The sequence below is a fragment of the Acipenser ruthenus genome, chromosome 10 (genome assembly GCF_902713425.1).
Source record: "Acipenser ruthenus chromosome 10, fAciRut3.2 maternal haplotype, whole genome shotgun sequence".
In the NCBI taxonomy this organism is placed as follows: Eukaryota; Metazoa; Chordata; class Actinopteri; order Acipenseriformes; family Acipenseridae; genus Acipenser; species Acipenser ruthenus.
The window spans coordinates 25,661,101-25,683,382 of record NC_081198.1 but is presented as its reverse complement, the minus strand read 5'-3'; the positions used below and the strand labels follow the sequence as shown (position 1 = coordinate 25,683,382).

The 22,282-nt window shown below is 41.2% G+C and overlaps 1 protein-coding gene across 4 annotated transcripts in view; it reads left to right on the top strand.

Moving 5' to 3' along the window:
• ttll4 (tubulin tyrosine ligase-like family, member 4) overlaps positions 1 to 19,146 on the top strand; it is a 60,211-nt gene extending 41,065 nt beyond the window's left edge. For 2 of the 4 annotated variants that reach the window (XM_059031970.1, XM_059031969.1), the window contains exons 13-18: positions 587 to 721; positions 929 to 1,060; positions 1,391 to 1,493; positions 2,220 to 2,430; positions 6,955 to 7,025; positions 10,011 to 10,350. In XM_059031970.1, the coding sequence (XP_058887953.1) occupies positions 587 to 721; positions 929 to 1,060; positions 1,391 to 1,493; positions 2,220 to 2,430; positions 6,955 to 7,025; positions 10,011 to 10,313 (955 nt within the window). In that variant the 3' untranslated portion in view covers positions 10,314 to 10,350. Of the gene's footprint in view, positions 1 to 586; positions 722 to 928; positions 1,061 to 1,390; positions 1,494 to 2,219; positions 2,431 to 6,954; positions 7,026 to 10,010; positions 10,351 to 13,817; positions 13,895 to 14,889 lie in introns of those variants that run through there. The other 2 variants (XM_034003339.3, XM_034003366.3) reach the window with 2 other exon arrangements.
• The last annotated feature ends 3,136 nt before the right edge of the window (positions 19,147 to 22,282 follow it).

Sequence of the window (22,282 nt, the reverse complement as noted above, 5' to 3'; positions counted from 1 at the left end):
GCCGAAGTGGGAATTTAGCATTGCAGTAAGGGGAATCTCTCATAAAACATTTAAGATGGCAACGTAATACATTTGCTGTTGACCTCTGACCAATATGATTGCATATTGACATTATAGTTGCATAGAGACAGTACAGTTTGAGTTATGTTCTTTAATTCTTTTTTTTTTCTTAAGTTTCATTAAACAAACTTTTTTTACTGCTGCATTGCTTTAATATAAATGATTCAGTCCACATGGCTTGACACAGGGTCCTTATACAGTAGTTGGTACACAGTTGTATTCTAAAGTTCCTTACAGGTGGTGTCCAGTGAACATTCACCGATTTCAGTGCCACATTGCTTTTAACATCTTTTTCACATTCCTATTTAATTCATGTTTTACAAACCATTCAATCTGATATGATATACACCATAGTTTTTTGGGGTTTTTTTTTATAAACAATTTCTAGTTGAAATTAATTCTGGATAAATTGACTTGAGTTTCTGTTTTAAATTGGCAACTTCTTGCAGTTTGCCAAGATATATTTTTTTTGTGTAAATAACTGAGGTCTCGGCCTTTTTCACCCAGTCGCTGTGTCTCCTCACAGGTCAGACCCATACGTCAACAGCCTGATGAAGATGCATGTGCGCCGCCCCTACTGCTGCCACGAACTCTTTGGGTTTGACATCATGTTGGATGAAAATCTTAAACCTTGGATCCTGGAGGTCAACATCTCACCCAGGTCATTTATTCACATGTATTCTTGTCTTCACTTTATCTAGGAAATTGGTAATGACTAAGAAATATTGAGTCAACAGAAAATAAGAGAATCTGCATAATATTGGTAGGTGGTACATTGATGTAGTTTCAGTTTGAGCCTTAATAGGCTATATATAATTTACAAACTTAAAAAATGGAAAATACAATAAAGACAGCCCTTGCTTCTCAGCCTCCACTCCAATTCTGCTTTGGATGTTGCCATTAAGGGACAGATGATCAGGGACCTCTTGAACCTGGCAGGGTTCATTCTGCCTCTCAAAGGAGACGTGACTGGCAGCCGTGTCATCAGCTCAACAAGCAGGTGAGAGCACCCTAAACTGACATACCCCTGTCCACTGTCAAGAGCTTTTGCCTTAGAATATTTTAATAAGGGGATTTGCTTGACTTCTAGTTAATGACATTCAGTGATTTAGGTCTACTCTATACTACATTATTTATAATGCTTCATATAGCAGAAAGTATGCCAGGACTGGTAGGTATGCACTGTATTTAATATGATCTGTTACTTAAGTAAACATTTTGATTTTGTGCTTGTCCAATTAAGACAGTTTATGATTTCATTATAATCTGCATGTTATGATGCCTGGAAACGTGCATAAATTATGCTTTATGCTTACTGTACTTTTTTTAGTATGTCTGCACATATGAAAGAGAGGACAAGATACACTGCAGAGCTTTCCTCAGATGAGAAGGTGAAACGGGCTTACTTCTTGAGTCAAAGGTTTGCAGAGCAGGTAATGTGCATTATTTTGCTGAACTTGGATATCATTTGTACTTTTTAGAAACTTTAACTGCTGTGTTCGGCATGACATAACATATATCTTGGCAAAGTAAACTATTGTGTATACATGGAGGAGACTGCTCTTTCATGGAGTGCTCTAGTTATAGTAGTACAGTAGCCCATGGCCTAATACCCAGTGAGCACTCTCACTGAAGCCCATCTAGTCTGTGTGTGTGTGTCTTCTCTCTCTCTCTCTCTCTCTCTCTCTCTCTCTCTCTCTCTCTCTCTCTCTCTCTCTCTCTCTCTCTCTCTCTCTCTCTCTCTCTCTCTCTCTCTCTCTCTCTCTCTCTCTCTCTCTCTCTCTCTCATATATACATTATATACCCATAGACCGCTAGGGAGATCGAACACAGCCGAGGTGGGCTTCAAAGGGTTAAACTGAGATCTGCAACGTCAAAATAGGGACATATTATTTATAGAAACTTAACAAAGGAGAGGGCAAAATCAAGACCAATAATAGGTGTTTTAAGTGTGTTTGTCAGATATACATAACTGGGAAGGCCCTCCTTTTCTCCCTTCTTATTTGATGCTGTTTAATATTAGTTACTTTATTTTAACACCTAGATTATGTGATCCAGTGTATTTAACTGTTGGAGATGGTGCTTTTTTATGGATGATGTATTTATTTTTGTTTATGCATGGAATTTCACATTTAACTACTTCATCTTTCCAATCCTAGGAGTTCTATTCCAGTATTCTTGAAGTTTTGACTCTGGAGGATGTTCGGGTTTTATCAGAGACAGAAGATGAGTTTTGCCGGCGAGGAGAGTTTGAGCGAGTGTATCCTTCCTTTAGCTCCTCGCGCTATCTCCGATTCTTTGAGCAGCCACGATATCTGAATATTCTTTTGAACCAGTGGGAGCAGAAATACTATCCTAACAAAGTGAGAGGTGGGTCTGACTTTCTATGTGACAAAATAACAATATATACTGTGTAATCAAAATTGAAATTAAATAAAGCTGTAAAATGTAGGGCAGTTCATATGCGAGTGACAGTATTGTTTGCTAACAGACAGTGTGGCAGGACAAATCGGGACATAATTGTTTTATTTAATTTAATTGATGTCACCTGCCTGTAATCAGCAGGCAGGTGTTTAAACAGTAACCAAATGTTTGTACTGGGCAGTCTGTGTTAAGGCAAGAGGCAGCAGAAATAAAATTGAGAAATATTTCACTTATTCTCAGGTTTGTTTACCCCTTTTAAGCAGACCCAGAAATTTAATTTTTAGCCTGGCCTTCATACAGACTGCCCAGTACAAACATTTGGTTACTGTTTAAATACCTGCCTGCTGATTACAGGCAGGTGACATCAATTAAATGAAACAATTACACCTGTGGCTGAGAAGCACAGCCGCCACACGTTAGAGCAGGGACAGAAATTAACCCTATCCCTGCCAACCACCACCACATTCTTTACAGGGAGGGATTTGCCCTGCCGCAACAGGTTTTATTGAATCCAACTGTCATTATTAAATACAAGTACTGCAGTCTGGGTATTTAAAACCCCTTGTGAATACATCTGAGTGACATTTGCTGACATAGGCCTCTATTTCTGTAGCTCCGGTGTGCATCTAAAGCATATAAAGAGTATCTACCAGAACTAAAACAACACTTAGTCGTTTACTGGAAAACCTGTTTTCAAACTGATTCAAAAACAGTGTTCTTACCCATATACTTGTACTTGTACTTCCTAGAACCAAAGTCATTGTATTTATCTTGCTCTTAATTATATTATTACTTGCACTGTGATTCTTGATAAAGTTCTGGAGAAGCACCAATCAGGGTTGGGTTATAAAAAAATATCCCAAAACATCCCCCAGAGCACCATTAAATCCATTATTAAAAAATGGAAAGAATATGGCACAACCGCGACTCTGCCTAGAGAAGGCCATCCATCAAAACTCAGTGACCAGGTAAGGAGGGCATTAGTCAGAGAAGCAACCAAGAGGCCAATGGTAACTCTGAAGGAGCTGGAGAGATCCACAGCTGAGATGGGAGAAACCGTCCATGGCGTCCATTGCTGAAAAAATCCCATATCAAATCCTGTTTGGATTTTGCCAAAAGGCATGTGAGAGACGCAGCAAACATGTGGAAAAAGGTTCTGTGGTCTGATGAGACCTAAATTGAACTTTTTGCATTAGCGCAAAACACTATGTGTGGCGCAAAGCCAACACTGCTAGTCACCCTGAGAACACCGTCCCCACGGTGAAGCATGGTGGTGGCAGCATCATGTTATGGGGATGCTTTTCATCGGCAGGGACTGGGAAACTGGTCAGGATTGAGGGCAAGATGAATGGAGCCAAATACAGGGAAATTCTAGAGGAAAACCTGTTTCAGTCTACAAGAGACCTGGGACTGGGGCGGAGGTTCACCTTCCAGCAGGACAATGACCCTAAACACACAGCCAAAGCTACACTGGAGTGGTTACACTATAAATGTATTTTTGTTTACGACTGTAAGTCGCCCTGGATAAGGGCGTCTGCTAAGAAATAAATAATAATAATACCTAAACTGTACTACAACCAACCACAGCCTGCAGTGAAAACACAGCATTATCGGGACACTGGAAAAATGGAATGTAGTGTAGTTTTACTTTCTAATCTGTCTGTCCTTCGGATGAGACATAAAACCGAAGTCACCTAGTCCTAGTCTAATGACCAATAATAATCTTTTCAGGAGTCCTAGTACTCTTTACCTTATTGTATGCATATCTCTTTAGCATCAATGGATTTTGTGAATGTGTCTGGCTCTAAACAATGAATTTGATGCACTGCATAAGTACTAGATTTTAAAGATGTGTGGAGTATTTTCTTCTGCTCAGAAAAATGCAGCACAGGATATCTGAAACCCCCAACTTTCATGCAGTAGAACCTGGGTCATTCGGTGTCAAATCACCCAACACGTTACACCCTGCCATCGCCGATTTACACTAAACTTGGTTTTTGGGGTTGTTTCAAGCAAACAAGCTCAAATTTACATTTTTAGACTGATCAGGTAAAGGGGTCAAAAGTTGAGGTCAAAATGTGGTGGTTGGGTAGCCCCCCACCCCCACCCATTGCACTGTGTCTTCTTCACCATGGTCGCAGGAGGGTCCCATCTGGCTTCCTTTATTCTGTGGAGAAAGGGAATGATCGAGTGTAGTATATACTGTTATGCAGTTTTTAGAACTTTCACTTGTGAAATGTGATACCATTTTATTTATTTATTTTTATAATGACTCCCATATACACATTGACCTTGTCGGTTACCGTGTATGGACCGTGTCATTTTGGGGTGAGGGGTCTCTTTGGTATAAATACCCTGGTCATTATGCTATTTCCTACGTTAATTTCAGATTGTCATTTTCAGCTTGCATTATTTTTTTGTTGAATACCAGCTTCAATTTTGAGCTGTGCTAACCTGTTCTGCACATGTGTCAAGTATTGAATTAAGATTTTTTTATTTGAGCGCTTACCATTGGATTAGGATCTTTTGGTAACTTCATTTATTCTCCCTGCCATCATTTCATGTGGGCTGGTCCCTGTTGATCTGGAGGTTGTGGTCCCTGTTTTGTCCAAAATTATTGAAATGGTTTGAGGCGAATTATTTCCTTTTTTAAACATGTTTTCCCCTTCTAAGTTATCCATAAGCAATTTTAAAACCGCACTCACTTTTTTTTCATGTGGTCAGCGCTTGCTGCTGGCTCCACCCACCTCTGTCTGTAAAACAGTAAGCTAAGAATCGCACGTAAAACAGACAAGTTCCTTTTTTTTTCCTTTGTATTTTGCCGTAGCTTATAATATATTTTTTTCAAATCCTTTTACCGTTTGTGAAACCAGACAGTACTCACATTTAACTCTGTTATCTGCAATACATTTTAGTGCCATCTTTGCGGCATCAGTAATAAATTGGCTGATAAGCTGAGTATTGTTCAGTGTTTTTTTTTTTTATTCCTAAACAAACTGGCTTCCATTCTCAAACTGTAAACAGATTCTGTCTCTATCTCAGAGTCTAATAGCTGCCAAACGCTCTACTAATTCGTAAACGCAGTTTACACATTCCCGCACACATAGGCCTACTCAAGATTCACACACAGTTAAACACACAAAACAACAACAACCCCAAGGTCAAGGGTCAACAACTTCATCAATTAAGGTGTAACTTCCTTTTTGCTTTCTTTCAAATGTATTTTGAATTTGCCATGTGATTTCCAATAAAATTACACCTCCCATGAGTCTGCAGCACAGACCGTTTGAGTAAAAGGCTGGGACCCATCAACCACATTGTGACCTCTCGAACTTCTGACCCCTTGACCTGATCAGTCTAAAAATGTTGTAATGTTTTGTAAATAGCAACACATACAATGAACAATAAACCATATAATACATACAAAACACAAGATTTTTGAAAAATAAACTTTTTTTTTTTAATAAACAAACATACATAAGAACATAAGAAAGTTTACAAACAAGAGGAGGCCATTCAGCCCATCTTGCTCGTTTGGTTCTGAGGAACAAAAAGACTATATAAACAATACTATGCACATTATTACTATGTGACGCATACTCGCGTGTTTGTTGTTGGTGCGCTCGCACAGAGGAATGTGAACAGCTTGAAAGGGTGTTGTGCTCCACCCCCTGCAATAATAGTAAGCAGGTTATACCAATATAAAATACAAGTAAACAAGTAATACTGCAAATAAACTAAACATGAAAGTAGATACAATATTTATACATATTTAGATCACCAGTGGTTTGCTGCTGTGTCTTCCATTCTACTCAATACACTTACAGATGAAAGGAACGCCTGTGCCAAATGCAATCGGATACAAATTTCACCAGACAACACCACGGCCCCAGCCCCCACCCCCCCATGCCCGCGCAAAACACAAGTTCCGCAGCATATGCAGCCATGCACATTGACAAACCAGGCGGAAATAAACCCCTGCGGCAATGGCAAGGAATGAAAAATAATTAAATAAATAAGTAAAACAACGTTTAACTTGAACTGGTATTTGGCATCCTTTGTTTTGTAGTTAATTCACTGGAGTAAAGTAATGCCTACACAACTTATTCTTTACTCCTGGGATATTTTTCTATATTAACGTGTTACATATTGTAAGGTCTTGCTGTAAAATAAAGGCACACACACATTGGCCATGCCCCCTACCCCTGCTGCTATGCTGTCTCTGCCTGCGTCCAGAGCAATATAACAGCTTTTATTACTTTCTGAAAAACGAATGAATATTTCATTTATGAGCGAATATCCGAACATGAAAATTCCATGTTTGTCCCATCACTAGTATTTTCACATATCTGATGGATCACTAAAACTTATTAAATTGGATCTGACATGTTCTAGTGTAATTGTCTATTACAATCACTGTTCTCTAGATAGCATATATAAATGTCTTTCTTTTTTAATCATGTATTGTAGGTATCGAACTGCTTAGGAATCTTTGTCAGAAAGGAGTCCACCTCGGAACCACGTCTGACCCTGCGCATGTAGTAAGTATTCCACCTCTAAACCATTCTTAGATAAGGTTCTAGAGAGAGCTGCAATTCGAGAAGTTTCAGTCTGGTTTTCGTGCTGCAAATAGCACCGAGACAGCCCTTGTCAGAGTTGTGAATGATCTGCTGATAAGCTCTGACTCAGACTTTCCATCAGTTTTAATTCTTCTAGATCTAAGTGCCTTTGATACTGTAGAACATTCCATCCTACTGAATCATATGGAAAGCACAGTAGGGCTGCCTGGCCTTGTCCTATCCTGGTTCAAATCTCATCTTTCTGATAGGTTTCAGTTTGTTTCTATTGGGGAGGTAAAATCAGCATTATCGGAAGTTGTCTGTTCCACAGGGCTCCATTCGAGGTCCCTTGTTGTTTTCATTATATGTGGTACCGTTTAGATGACATTATCCGCAGACATTATCTGTCTGCTCAGTTCATCACCGTTCAGACTCAGTTCAAAGGTGGTATTGTGGTTCAAAAAAATGATATCATCCTGGTCCAGAACCAGTGGACCGGTTTGAGTCTGGTTAGACAGGAAAGCAGAGAGCTTGTGGTGTACTGCCCGCTCAAGGGTTTTAGAGTGGAAGGGTAAGAGGGAGACAGGACAGTATTATTTATTATTTATTATTATTATTTATTAGCAGACGCCCTTATCCAGGGCGACTTACAATTGTTACAAGATATCACATTATTTCACATTATACAGTTATCACATTATTTTTACATACAATTACCCATTTATACAGTTGGGTTTTTACTGAAGCAATCTAGGTAAAGTACCTTGCTCAAGGGTACAACAGCAGTGTCCCCCACTGGGGATTGAACCCACAACCCTCTGGTCAAGAGTCCAGAGCCCTAACCACTACTCCACACTGCTGCCCCAGTAGTTCTGGAGGGAGGTGGGGTTGGGGGTAGGTTTTTGAGGAAGCAGGTGATAGAGGCTTGTTTGAAGGCAGAGGGAAAGAGACCAGAGAGGAGAGAGGTGTTGAGAAGGGAGGAGGCAGGAGCAAGGGAGGAGGCTTGGATTCTAGATTGAAAATAAGAATATTTAGCAGAGGAGAGAGTAGAGGAGGAGAGGAGAGAGCGGTAGAGGTCTAGGGCAGCAGGGAGTTTGGTTCTCCAATTTTTTTTCAGCAGATCGCAGTGTGGTTCTTGCTGAGCGGAGCACAGAGGAGAGCCAGGGTTGGGGAGGGGAGGGGCGAGCAGGTCGGGAGGGGACAGAGGGAGTCGGAGGAAGTGAGGGGGGAGAAGAGGGTGGAGGTAGCAGAGTCTACAGAGAGTTGGGAGAAGGAGTCGATAGGAGGGAGGTGAGAGCGCGGTGGAGGCAAGGACAGAGGGGGAGAGAGAGTGGAGGTTACGGTGGGAGGTGACAGTGGGGGTAGGTGGAGTAGGGAGAAAGGCGGGAGAGAAAAAGATGAAATGGTGATCAGAGAGGTGGCAGTGTGGAGGGGCAGCAGGCCCTGGAGAAGGTGAGCTCCAGTTGACGGCCAGCTTTGTGGGTAGGAGGAGATGGAGAGAGAGAAGTTGAAGGAGTGAAGGAGAGGAAGGAATCCGGCAGAGTGGTTGGTTGAGGTTGGAGAGATGGATATTGAAATCACCTAACAGGACAGTTGAATTAACAGGGAGAGGTTAGTTGGACAGCGTGAAATTCAAAGGTGTTAACAGAGATTGAGGAGAGGTCAGAGGGGACAGAAAAGAGTAAGGAGGGAGAGAAGCAAAGGCAGGGATGAAATCAGTTTTGTTAGCAGAAGAGTGACAGTTCCAGAGAGAGTGCCGGAGAGGAGAGAGTGGGAGGGGGGAGAGGCAGAGGGATGAGGTTAGAGATGTTATGGGAGCAGCGGTGGAGAGAGGACAGAGGATGGGAGTGAGAGGACAGAATAACAGGGATGTGAGAGACAATCATAGCAGGGCAGGTGAGACAGATAGGTACAGGAGCAGTGGGGGAGGGTACAGACCTGTCTAGTAGTTGGTGTCTTCCAGAGCACTGCTAGGTTCAGATTTTCTCCAACAGCCTCTTCTCACACCCTTGCCTTGCAAGGGAACTGGTTAACAGCTGCTAAACTGCGCTAAAGACAATACTTAAGCAATACAATAGTTTCAGTGCACTTCAGTGGGATCACACAACTACAAATCGCTGTGTGAAAACCAATCAAGTTGCAAATCAACCTCTATTCAATTGAACCACACTCACCTGGTACTAATCACAAACAGCAGATCACCTAATTAAAACAACACCACCTTTTTATAATGTTACTTAAATACAGCTAATGTTAAGAGTTGGAATGAGGCCACTAGGAGAGATTTGGAAAAGGTACTCGCTCTACCTGTCCTCGCTCTACCTGTCCTCGCTCTGACTGCCACAGCTCAGACTGCCCTTGGACGTGTGGCCCTTCGACAGCTGACGCTTAGCACGGCTGGCATTCTAAAACACTGATTGCCAATTTATACTGTCCTGCAGGTCTAGAGCTGGTCCAGTTTACATGCTATCTAAATTCACTTCAATCAACCACAGTTCTGAACACTTTAGAAAATTAATTCCTTCAACCAGCTAATGGAGTTACATCAGCAACACCTTCATTGGTTGGGCCTGTAAATTGTGCAAAGAGCCAGCTCCACCCTCGCAGACAGCAAAGAGCAGCCCCACCCTCGCAGACAGCAAAGAGCAGATCACACCCTCGCAGACAGCAAAGAGCAGATCACACCCTCGCAGACAGCAAAGAGCAGATCACACCCTCGCAGACAGCAAAGAGCAGCTCCACCCTCACAGACAGCCTTCTATTTGGGAGCGCGCCTGGACTCCAGGTCCATGCCGTACATTGTGTCGGACGACAAGGTGCAGAGAATGGCCGCTTGTCTGAAGCTTTTCAGTACCCACTCCAAGTCTGGTTCAACAGCAGGGTTTTTCAGCCCACATTGAACTGTGGCTGCCTGGTGACAGTGTCTCGTTACTGTCTGAAGATGTTTTCTTTGTCACCTGCGTTTAGGTGCAGCGCTGGGCAGCATCACCAGAGTACAGACGCATCCACCCTCGGCTGGGGCGCTGTGTGGAATGGCAGGGGAGCGCAAGGTGTGTGGAACCCCCCATGGCAGGGTCTCCATATCAATATTTTGGAGCTGCAGGCAGTGTTTCTAGCCTTGCAGAACTTTTACAGGAGGTTCAAGGGAGACGTGCTTGTCTGAACGGACAACACTACCGCAGTGGCTTACATGAACCACCAGGATGGCCTCAGGTCCCCCAGTCTCCATCAAGCAGCCCGCAAGTACACCTGCCCGGGGTGATAAGCTAGGCGGCAGACCTCCTGTCAAGGGGAGTTCCCTATGCCTCAGAATGGAGGCTTCACTCAGAGGTGGTGAAGCCTCATTTGGCAATGGTTCGGGACAGCAGGGTGACAGATGCCTTGGCACACCAGTGGCTGAGGCAACTGCTGTATGCCTTCCCACTGCTTGCCATGTTCCCGCTGTGTCTGGAGAAAATCAGACGGTACCGGGCCAAGGTGCTATTAGTAGCTCCTTACTGGCCCAGGAGACTGGTTTCCAGTTCTGATGCAGCTCCTGAGCGGCCAGCCCTGGAGCCTGCCCGAACATTGCAACCTGCTCAGTCAGGCACGGGGGACATTGTGGCATCCCAATCCATTGAGGCTGCGGCTCTGGGTCTGGCCCCTGAACGGCAACATTTGAGCCCTCCGGGGCTTTCCGACAGGGTTATTGACACCCTGCAGAATGCCAGAGCAGCGTCCACACATTCCCTGTATGGGTACAAGCGGCGCGTTTCACACATGGTGCTTGCCTAAGGGCTTTAACCCCACGACCTGTCCCATGGCAGTAATACTGCAGTTTTTGCAGGACCTGTTGATAAGGGGAATCCCCCTCTACATTAACCCTTTGCGGTCCTATGTCGGACCAGGTCCGACATTACAATTTTCCTTTTCCGGTCCGATGTCGGACCTTGTCAAAAAGACGTAAAGCACAGGTCCCTAGTCGTTTTTTCTCCGGAAAAAGCATGGAAAATTATTCAATGGCTTAGTGAGACCGATAGGAGCCGAGAGAAGCCAAGAAAAAAAAAAGGGGCGGATCTGAGCAATACACATAGCCCCGGCACCACAGAGATAACACGGCCATAAACAAACAAGATAGCTGCTTCCGCATCCAGCGCTCAAAGAATATCACAGACATTTGCAGAGCTTTTTGAGATGTTACAGTAGTAAAATAGACTTGGATCGCATTATTGAGGAGTTTGGTGATAAAACGAGTGATCAGGAGATGATTTATCAGTATGCACGACTATGAAGAGGTATGTGAAAAATACAGCAAACAAGGGGTGGGCGGGGCTGGAGATGCAGTACTGAGTGTCCTGTTGATATGTAGTGCCTTTTAACCCTGTTTTGATGTGAAAAAAAATACTTTTAAATAGCGCGTCTAAAATAAACTGTGCGTGTGAAAATAAATTGGACCTGAAGCGCCCAAGATGTGTTGAATAAATGGACCGCAAAGGGTTAAAGGTCTGTTTGGCAAATATTCAGCTTGCCATGTCAAAATTGATTGTCTCCCCAGGAGCTCAGCTTTCTGACAGGGCAATTTATTAGTATTTTTTTAAATTTAGTTGTCTCCAATATTTTTTTTTTTACCCCAGTTTTCTCCCCAATTTGGAATGCCCAATAGTTATTTGAATCTTGCTTCACCACTGCAACCCCCTAGCAACTCGGGGAAACGGAGGCTGGATTACGCATCCTCCGAAACGTGTTCCTGCCAAGGAAGGCCATCAGACCTATAGTGCCGGAGGACAACACAGATCTGATGGCTCCACTGCAGAACCGCAGGCGTCCTATCAGCCACAGGGGTCGCTGGTATGTAGTGAACCATGGATTACCCTGCCGACCTAAGCCCTCGGCCAATTGTGCGCCACCCCAAGGAATCCCCGGTCACGGTTGGCAGTGACAAAGCCTGAATTGGAGCCTGCGATGTCCAGGCTATAGGGCACATCCTGCACTCCACGCAGAGAGCCTTTACTGGATGCGCCACTCGGGAGCCCTCCTGCGGGGCAATTTTTAAAAAGGAGCTCTGCAGCTTCGGCCACCTATGAAGGACATTGTCCCTCGTTGGAGGCTTAACGTGGCGCTTGAAGCGCTTATGAAGCCTCCCTTTGAGCCCTTGCATTCAGCTGAGCTCAAATGTTTGTCTTTTGAAAGCGGTTTTCTTGCTTGTAATCACATCCACTAAACGGGTGGGTGAGATGCAAACATTTCCAGTTGCGAAAGCCTGCTTAATTTTTGCAGAAGCCAGGACAAGGGTTACGCTTTGCACCAAACCTGCTTTTTTGCCGAAAACTATCTTGGCATTCCACATTAACCAGACTGTGGAATTGGAGACTTTTCATCCGGTCTGATAGGGATTGGCAGCTCTGTATGCTTTGTCTGGTGTGGGCATTTGCGTATTATATGGTCAGAACACAGAGTTGAAGGCAGTCTGAACAATGTTTTGTCTGATACGGGGCTGTCCCATGGTAAAGCCTTGTCTAATATAAGCACGCCAACTTGCCCCCTCCAGCTCACTGCCCATTCCACCAGAGGCTTGGCAACTTTGTGGGCTTTGTTCCAGGGTGCATCTCTCAAAGACATTTGCAATGCAGCAGTGTGGGCCACTCCCCATACCTTTACGTGGTCCTATCGGCTGAATGTCATCGATCCACAAAACCCTGTTGAGGGCGGCTTCCGGGTCGACCCTTCAAACAAAAACATAGCAGTGAGTTCTCCCTCAATTTTTAGCCCTAGCTGTAAATACTGGGGTTGCTCATGCTTGGCCAAGCTTGTGGCATTCCAGTTGTCTGCTAATTGCCTTGCGACAGCTTTGGCATCTCTACCCATGAGGTAATGGTTACATTTTGTACTTGATAGGGAACGTTAGGTTATTATCATAACCCTGGTTCCCTGAAATAAAAATGTAACCATTAACCTTCAAGGTTGCTGCGTCCATGATTGTAGCAGTAATGAAGTAAAGATTATGAGATCTGTGCTGCAGTCTATTTATGCCCTCGGGGGCGGGCATGACTGTGTCACAGGCTCTGACGAGCAGTCTTTGTTATATCTATTCAGGTTACAGGGTCTTTAAGGATAAATACCCATGAGGTAATGGTTACATTTCTATTTCAGGGAACCAGGGTTATGATAATAACCTAATGTTTTGTTGTATTATATGTATATTGTTATTTAAATCTGTTATTTAAATGGTCTGACTGGCAGTTGTATGTGTGACATGCTATACAAATGTATTGTGGTTTGTTCTTTTTTTCTGCTATGTACTGTACAGTGCTTTGTCATACTTTTATATAAAAAGCACTATATAAGTGCAATAAATAAATAAATAAAAAACTGCAATATATAGAAACTTACTACATATGACCTTGCATATGTAGTAAGTATAGTCTTTTTTTCTGGGACACTGTAGCACATCTGTTGCCTGTAAGTCTGGACTGCATCTACCCAAGAGTACTTTAATAAACAATGTACTACTTAAATATGTGGTACCAACATTTAAGAAAGGAGAAAGGGCAGAACTGAAATTGCAGCCACAATTACCTCCATAACATAAGATGATAAGAAAAGTTATGAACAAGAGGAGGCCATTCATTGCTTGCCCAGGATTTATTCCAGAACTTCATCTAGATGGTAACCTATTCCATACACTCAGGTCTCCTATCTTCTGTGCCATCTGACCACTCGATCCCCAACTGTGTCCATTGGTCCTGGTCCCTGAATCACTTAAAATAATTGCCTTTTTATTTTTATTTTTTTCAGTGGTCAAAATCTCATTCTATCCAGAAGCCTGATGCTCCAGTAAATGGAATTGTCAAACAGGAGAGCGTTCGAGTTAGGTAACTTCAGTTACATTTTACCTACATGTGATAAAAACAAACAGATAGAAATTATATCACATTTTATATTTGCTACTGTTTAATGATTTATTATTTAACTGCTGTAAATACTGTATTGCACAAATCTAGCATGTAGTGCTGTGTAAGATGCAAATCAGATTTTCACTCGCTCAAGGTCAGAGCAGCCAGTAAACCCTCTCCTGGGTAGCCACTTTGGTTTCTTGTGGAGTTGATATCAGCTTGCATCATACAGCATCCTATATTATACTGTATATGGAATTCACCAGTGGCCAGTTTTTCAATACTCGCTGTCTCTGCGTTGTGTAAACTGTTTGTTACAATAGTCTACATCTGCATGAAGACGTTTTTATCCGTTCGCAAGGCCGTGAGACAGCGAAACAACGAATAAGATCAAAGGGCTCTCAGCTATACGAGGAATTTACTGCACACGGCAAAATGATGCACAAATTAAACATATATTCAAATATTTCAGTAGTGTTACTGTACATACTGTACATAGTGTGCAGCCCAGCAGTTAGACTAATATAAACTGATAGACTTAGGCAAAAAGAAAACACCAAAAACAGTAGTAATAATAAAGTGAGCAAAAGTACACAAACTTAATATTTGAACTTCTCTTAGGCTTTTCAGTTACAATTGTAATAATAAATTGCTCAATGCAGATAAGTAACATAGGTGAAGTCCATATATTTTGCACTGTCCACACAAAAAACAACAGGCAGCTGAAGCATAAACTTCTGTGTCCCAATAACTCTGATAAACCCCAAAAGAGAAGAAAACAAAAACAATATACAGTACCTGGCCAGGTGTACTGCAGTTAATTGAGTTGCTGGCATTACATATGTAGAACAACATTGTGTGGAGAATGCCACATCGTATCTAGTGGATATAAAGATTTAAATACTATTTCTGTCATTTTATAAGAACCCGGTATTTAAATTGTTGAAATTAACAGTGGGATCTTTTATTTACAGTACATCTGTTCAAAGGAAAAAATGTGACGAGCTGACGAGGGACTTTGAGCAAATATCGTCCAGTCAGAGCCTTCCAACAATTGGAGACTTGGGGACCAAGGATTACTTACTTTTACCACCAACTCCCAACAGCCTCCGTGACATTACCCAGGCCTTGTAACACAGCTGGTGTTCTCCCTCTCCCACAAGCAGCACACACACCAGACCGGCTGCATGTGGGAAATGGCATGGGCATCATATAAGCAAGCTGACCCGTTTACTATTAGAATATTAGTAAGTCTGGATTGGAATAATCAGTTAGGTCTTACTTTAAAATGGCCCAAGAGAATTCAACACAGAAAAGCCTATTGTTAAGACCAAACCTTGCTTGGCATTTAAATTTCAATTCTTAACCAGTGTGATAACTGTTCAGTTGGTGTCTGTAACACAAAGTATGCTGAAAATCATCTAAATGAATGCACTTCTGGGCGTACAGCTGTCTTAAATAATTCACCTGGAAAATATATTGAGTTCTCTTATGTATATTATGTATGTTGCCATATACCAACACAAAGGTACAAGTGTGTAATGAGTCTATTTAAAGCATGTGAATGTGACTTGGTTCCTGACCTAGGAGAACTGGATAAGCTACTGTGCTGCTACATGATCCTGAACCAAGTCTCACTGCTTTTAATGAAAGAAGTACCGAAAATGACTTTACTCATGAATCAAAGTAAACTTACAGTTTGTTATTCTCTTGCAGTGGTAAAATATAGGTTACATTTATTTTGATATCTTTTAAACATTTGCATATTTAAATAGTGCCTGCAAAATTGCAAATTTCTGCCTTTTCTTAAATCACTTCTCTTTTTTTTTTTTTTTTTTTTTTGTAACAGACTTGCACAAATCCATGTCTGTATGTAGGTTTATACACAAGGATTTCAGTAGAACTTGAATTTACTGGCCAACAAAAACTATTACTTGAATGTCAAGAAGTCACCCCTAACTGTACACCTTGTTAATATTGGAATTGAAAGAGGCATTATTTGACCTCCACTAGCTGGACAGATGAATAAATGCAAAACTGAGTGTAGGACAATGTTCCAGTAAGTCATTTTGGTAGGGATCTGTATGTGATCACGTTGTTGTTTTTTTATATAATAACTCCTATACACGTAAAAATCAAATCTCAATTACATATGTGAGGTTCTACGTAAGAATTCTGAACTTGTCGGAATTTAAGCCAACACAATATCAGATGGACAGCACCACCATACACCCCATCAGGAAACAAAGGGACACAATACGGAATCAACATTTTTTTCCATTATTTTTTTTTTGTAAGTGTCTATATATTGCAGTTTTTTGTTTATTTCATATATTGCATTTATATACCGCTTTATACAAAAGTATCGCAAAGCACTGTACAGTACATAGCAGAAAAAAAGAACCACAATACATTTGTATAGCATGTCACACATACAACTGCCACAGTCAGACCATTTAAATAACAGTATACACATAACAATACAAACGCAGCAGTTTTAAAGTTACATTAAAACCCACTAAGATAAGAAAGCCATTTTATAAAGTTCGTTTTAGTCTTGACTTGAAAACTATAACGGTCCCAGCTTCCCTGACAAATGAAGGCAGAGCATTCCATAATTTAGGAGCTCTACAAGAAAAAACCTTACCTTCCATGTTGCTTTTGTTAACCCTAGGAATAACCAGCAGCCCTGCATCCTGTGATCTCAGAGTGCGGTTTGGAAGATACGGGGTCAGTAATTCCTACAAATAACAAGGTGCTAAGTTAACAGCAAAATCTTAAAATCAATCCTACACTGAACAGGGAGCCAGTGTAGAGAGGCCAAAACTTAATATGTTCACTTTTCCTGGTTTTAGTCAGAATTCTAGCAGCGGTATTCTGAACAAGTTGCAAGCGGGATACCACACGTTTTGGGACGCCAGAAAAAAGTGCATTACAATAATTAGGAGGCTGTGTGGTCCAGTGGTTAAAGAAAAGGGCTTGTAACCTGGAGGTGCCCAGTTCAAATCCCACCTCAGCCACTGACTCACTGACCCTGAGCAAGTCACTTAACCTCCTTGTGCTCCGTCTTTCGGATTAGACGGAATTGTAAGTGACTCTGCAGCTGATACATAGTTCACACACCCTAGTTTCTGTAAGTTGCCTTGGATAAAGGCATCTGCTAAATAAACAAATAATAATAATAATTAATTCTAGATTAAACAGAGGCATACATTAGTCTCTGCATCAGGTATGGATATAATTGGTCTAAGTTTGGCTATATTTCTCAAATGGTAAAAAGATACTTTACTAAACTTCATGAATATAGTATCAAATGATAGATCAGGATCAAAGATGAGAGGCTGCAAGGGTCAAACTCATGTAATCCTACATTTCCTTTTATTTGGGTCTGTGAACCCACTAGCATAACCTCTGTTTTATCTGAATTCAACATTAGAAAATTCTGTGACATCCAATGCTTGATGTCTGTAAGGCAAGTAGCTAATAACACCCAGGCAGAAGAAATATAGCTGGGTATCATCAGCATAGCAATGGAAGTTCACTCCGTGTCTGCGGATAATGTCACCTAACGGTAGCTTATATAATGAAAACAACAAGGGACCTGGAATGGAGCCCTGTGGAACACCACAGACAACTTCCGATAATGACGATTTTTCCTCCCCAATAGAGACAAACTGAAACCTATTAGAAAGATAAGATTTGAACAAAGTAGTCCCACTGTGCTTTCCAGACGATTCAGGAGGGTGGAGTGCTCTACAGTATCAAAGGCAGCACTTGGATCAAGAATTAATACTGATGGAAAGCTCGAGTCAGACTTTCCTGGCTTCAGGTCTCGTAAAAATATGTATACTTTGTAGGGATGGAAGCCTAGCTTCATATGCAGAAATCTACATTCTTGAATATGTTTAATAACTTAATACGAGTACAGAACATTAACTTTGGAAATGTTACATATGTTACAGTATATTTAGCTTTTTATCAGGGTCTGAATTTTCATGATGGTACCTCCTATATAAAAATAAAAATACTTCACAGTCTTAATGCTCCAGTGTGGAAATGGTCAAGGTAAAGTTTCAGTATAATGTCGTTAGGCTCCGAGTTACAGTTTGGCCTTCCAACGTGTCATTAAGGCTATTCAAATGCAGGATTATTCACATGGTGGAAGCATAACGATTCTTTAGCACCAGTCTGAGCTCACACCTACAGGTATAGGAAGTGCTGAGCTTATGATCAGGGACTCGAAGTGAAGTAGGTCATCTCATTAATTAATGCTATTCTTTTGTAAACTAAATTATACCTCGAGTGACAAAGGAAATATGTAAGTGTTTATTTGAAAAAAAGGGGATTGTAACAATGGAATTTCAGTGCCTTATGAATGAATTGCAAAAGAACAAACAACTGGGTGCTTTAAATGTATTTAACCATTTAGTATATTTATTAAAGATGGACTCAGGTCCTTATTTAAGTTTACTTTATGAAGCAGGTGCTTTGATCCAGAATGATCCACGCTGGAAACAAGCAAGCAGTTCAGATTTACTGTGTATTTGCTTTTGCTCTCTATCACTTCAAGTAAGCCTGAAGTCCTTTATGCTTAAGGTTGTAAATGACTTAAAAATGTATTCATGTGTAAAGATATCACTAAAAATACTGCTAGTTCACAGCAAACCGTGTTTAATGAAATGGCATGTAAATTGCTACTAAACATGTGAAAATGTACTTTTTTTTGGAATGCTGCTTTGAAGATACACTGAAAAATAACTTGAGTTGCTGCATTTACAGGACCTGCTTGTAGTCAGATCAGATCTGACATACATTTCCCATGCTGAAACTGGATTGACAGTTATATAGGCAATAATCTTAATGTTTTGAAACGCATTGTAGATTGAGACCCCTCTCTGTGATGAGGGGTCTCAATCACAAAGGCAATCAATTATGAAATTTCACACCCTAGATTTAGAAGAATTGTAACGGTCTTCATTTTCTGATACATTTCTAGCAAAAAATGGTTGACCTCCGCCTATACTTTTTTGGGATTAATCTTTCCATTTGATTCCTGCAGGCTATTCATATTAAGAGAGCTCTGGGATATTACTAAGAATGCACAGCTGTTTGTGAATAGGACTTGCATGCTGTTATTTACAATGGACATGTTTTCACTGTATAGGCCTAATGAATGCTTTTGTAATACATATGTTATATTTATATTAAAAAAAAAAAAAAAAAAAAAAAAAGATAGTTCAGTTGTGCTTGCCCACCTAGTATGGGATGACTATGAAAGTGATACTCTATTGTTGCAAAGGTTATGAGGTCCAATGTAATTACAAACCTGATTCCTAGTATTGACTATGTTAAGGGTTATTCTTAACCACCTGAAAGTTCAGTATATTAATCAAGCAGATGTAATAGCACAGTGGAGTGATAGGTTGTGTGCTTTATGTCTGCTGTGTAGCCTGTATCTTGTGCCTTTTAAGTTTCTATTCCAACTTGTTCTCGGGTCAGGGACGTGACAAGTGAATATTTTTTATAGAGCCTGCTGTCTGTTAAATACTTTGCGTAGCTACGCAGTGGTGTCCTCGCTTAAGGAGGTTAAACTCTCAACCCTTCTAACACTGCTTTGCTCTGGTCACTTCAAGCCTCTTTTATTGCTCATGTTTGCACTTTTGTTTTTGCAATGAATTAGTTTTCAATATATCAATAAATAATTGCTTACTATATTCATGCAGTTGTTTTAGTTTCTTTGAATATCCTGTGCCATTGGTTTTGTATCCATGCATGTTTTATGGGGTAAAGGCAACATCTTTTGTTGTTTTGAAAATTAGATCCAACTGGGTTACACAATTCATTTAACAAAACAGTTTTATAGAAAATCTTATCTTGATTATTAAATGATCATTTAAATGCCTGAAACACCTGATCTGACTAGAATCAGTCGATTTGAATGGGACGTTATCAAGGAAAATCATCCCATAGGACTGGGCCTGTAGGTACCTACTAGCCTCCCAACAGGTAGAGTAGGTCCGGATCAAGCTAATTGGTTGGATCATGCTGACATACTGCCTACTTTAGCGAACCTGCCAAACGAGTGTATTTCCGGATTCGACAAGGCTACTGTAGTGTAGAAAGGTAAGTAGTCATCTCTTGTAGCTTTATATTTAATTTAAAATAGTAGAGTTGGTATGAGCGTGTGGAAGCGACAGCTTGGGAGAAGTACAGTCGTAAAAAGTACAGAGCAGTTAGAAGCAGTTTGAAAGCAGGTTGACCGCTGCAGATGCTAAACTGAACTTCCAAAAAAAAAATAAAAAATTTACATGGTCTTCAAGCCAGTAATCTGTGACACCTGCATGATGTGGGAAATCCAAGAAAACCCAGCAGATCTCAACCAAGTGTGTGTAAATTGCTGCACGATCCAGGACTTGCTTAAACTAGTAAGTATGCTAGAAATGGAGCTGCAGGAAATGAGACAGCAACAGGAACTTGGAGCTGGCACACCCACAATTCATGCAATTCATGGAAGTCAGCACCCCTAGCAGACAGAAAGCCACCAGGGAGATGGAAGAGTGTCAAAACAGCTGGGTTCAGGTAGGCAGAAGCAGGGGAAAAAAAGAAACTTTGTCAAACATGACCACCAGAAATCAAAACATCCAACAAATTTGAGCCACTTCAAAATTTAGATGATCAAAACCAACATCAAGAGAACGAAAGGAACAACATCCAGGACTCAATTAACAGTGCAGGCCAGGCAACAAAAAGAAGGGAGATCATGATTATTTGGGACTCCATATTGAGAAACACAGCAAGTTCAGTTCGCAGTTTGGACCCCCTTACTACAACAGTGTGCTGCCTTCCAGGAGCCTCTGTCACGCACATCACTGAGAACATGGACAGGCTTCTAGAACGAACAGGAGATGACCTGGTAGTAGTCATCCACATCGGTACAAACAACATTGGAAGAGACAGGCCAAAACAAATTCAGAGAGCCAGGAAAGAAATTAAAAGACAAGACCGAAACTATGGTATTTTCTGGGATACTGCCGGCACCTTGCAAAGGACCATATGGACAGCTGGAAATACAAAATCAAAATGCATGGCTGAAATCGTGGTGCACACAGGAAGGCTTCACCTTTCTTGAACATTGGAGCACATTCTACAGCAAGGACCATCTATATAGGTGGGACAGACTGCACTTAAACAGAAAGGGAACCAATCTACTTGGAGAAAGAATCCTTGAGGAGGTCCAGAAGCATTTAAACTAGAAAGGAAGGGGGGAGAAAACAAAAAACAGAAGGGAGACCACATCAAAACAAGGGCAACAACTCAGGTAAGACAACTATTAAATGTATTTATCTTAATGCTAGAAGTCTCAGAAACAAAATGTTAGAACTTGAAACTACTGCACTAACAAGTAACTACAATGTGATAGGTGTTACAGAAACTTGGTTGTCTGAGAGTGATGGAGACGAATATAATATTAGTGGGTACACACTATATAGGAAAGACAGGCAGGACAGAAGAGGCAGAGGGGTAGCGCTATACATAAGAAATAGTCTTGAAGCCCAGGTGTTAAATCAGGACAAAGAAAACAATGCAGAATCAATATGGGTCAGAATAATGGACACAAATTCAAAGGGCATAATAATAGGAGCATGCTATAGACCGCCAAATTCAGACGGCGAGCAAAATAATCTGTTATAAAAATGGGTGTAGCAAAGGAGAAGCCATACTAATGGTGGATTTCAACTTCCCCCATATAAAATGGGAAAACCTGGTGGGGAGTACGACGGACGAAATTGAAATGACTGCTTCCTAACGCAATTTGTCAAGGCACTGACTAGAGGGGAGGCATGCATTGATTTAGTCTTTTCAAACAACGAAAACAGAATAACTAAAACAGAGGTCAGAGAGCCATTGACAAACTCAGACCACAACATGGTCTCATTTTAAGTGATTTTTAAAACCCAAAAAGTAATGACTAAAGCTAAGGTTTACAATTTTAGAAAAGCAAACTATGAAGGTATGAAACAGAGACTAACAGAAGTAGATTGGAGTAAAATAGAGAAAACATCCACAGAAAAAGAATAGCTGTTTTTTTTTAAATGTAGTACTAGAGGCGCAAAACAATTACATCCCAAAAGCAGACAAATCTAAATGTAAAACAAAATGGACAAAATGGTTTAATAGATCAATTACAAAAAATATTCTGCAAAAAAGGCACTTTACAGAGCATTTTAAAAGGGACTAAAAACAAAGTACACAGAAGTCTGTCCGGGGTGCCTGCAGGCTTGCCTGTAAGCTGCCCTCGAGCTGCGTTGTCCTCCGGTGCTGTAGCTCTTGGGTGGCTGCATGGTGAGTCCGCAGTGTGAAAAAAAG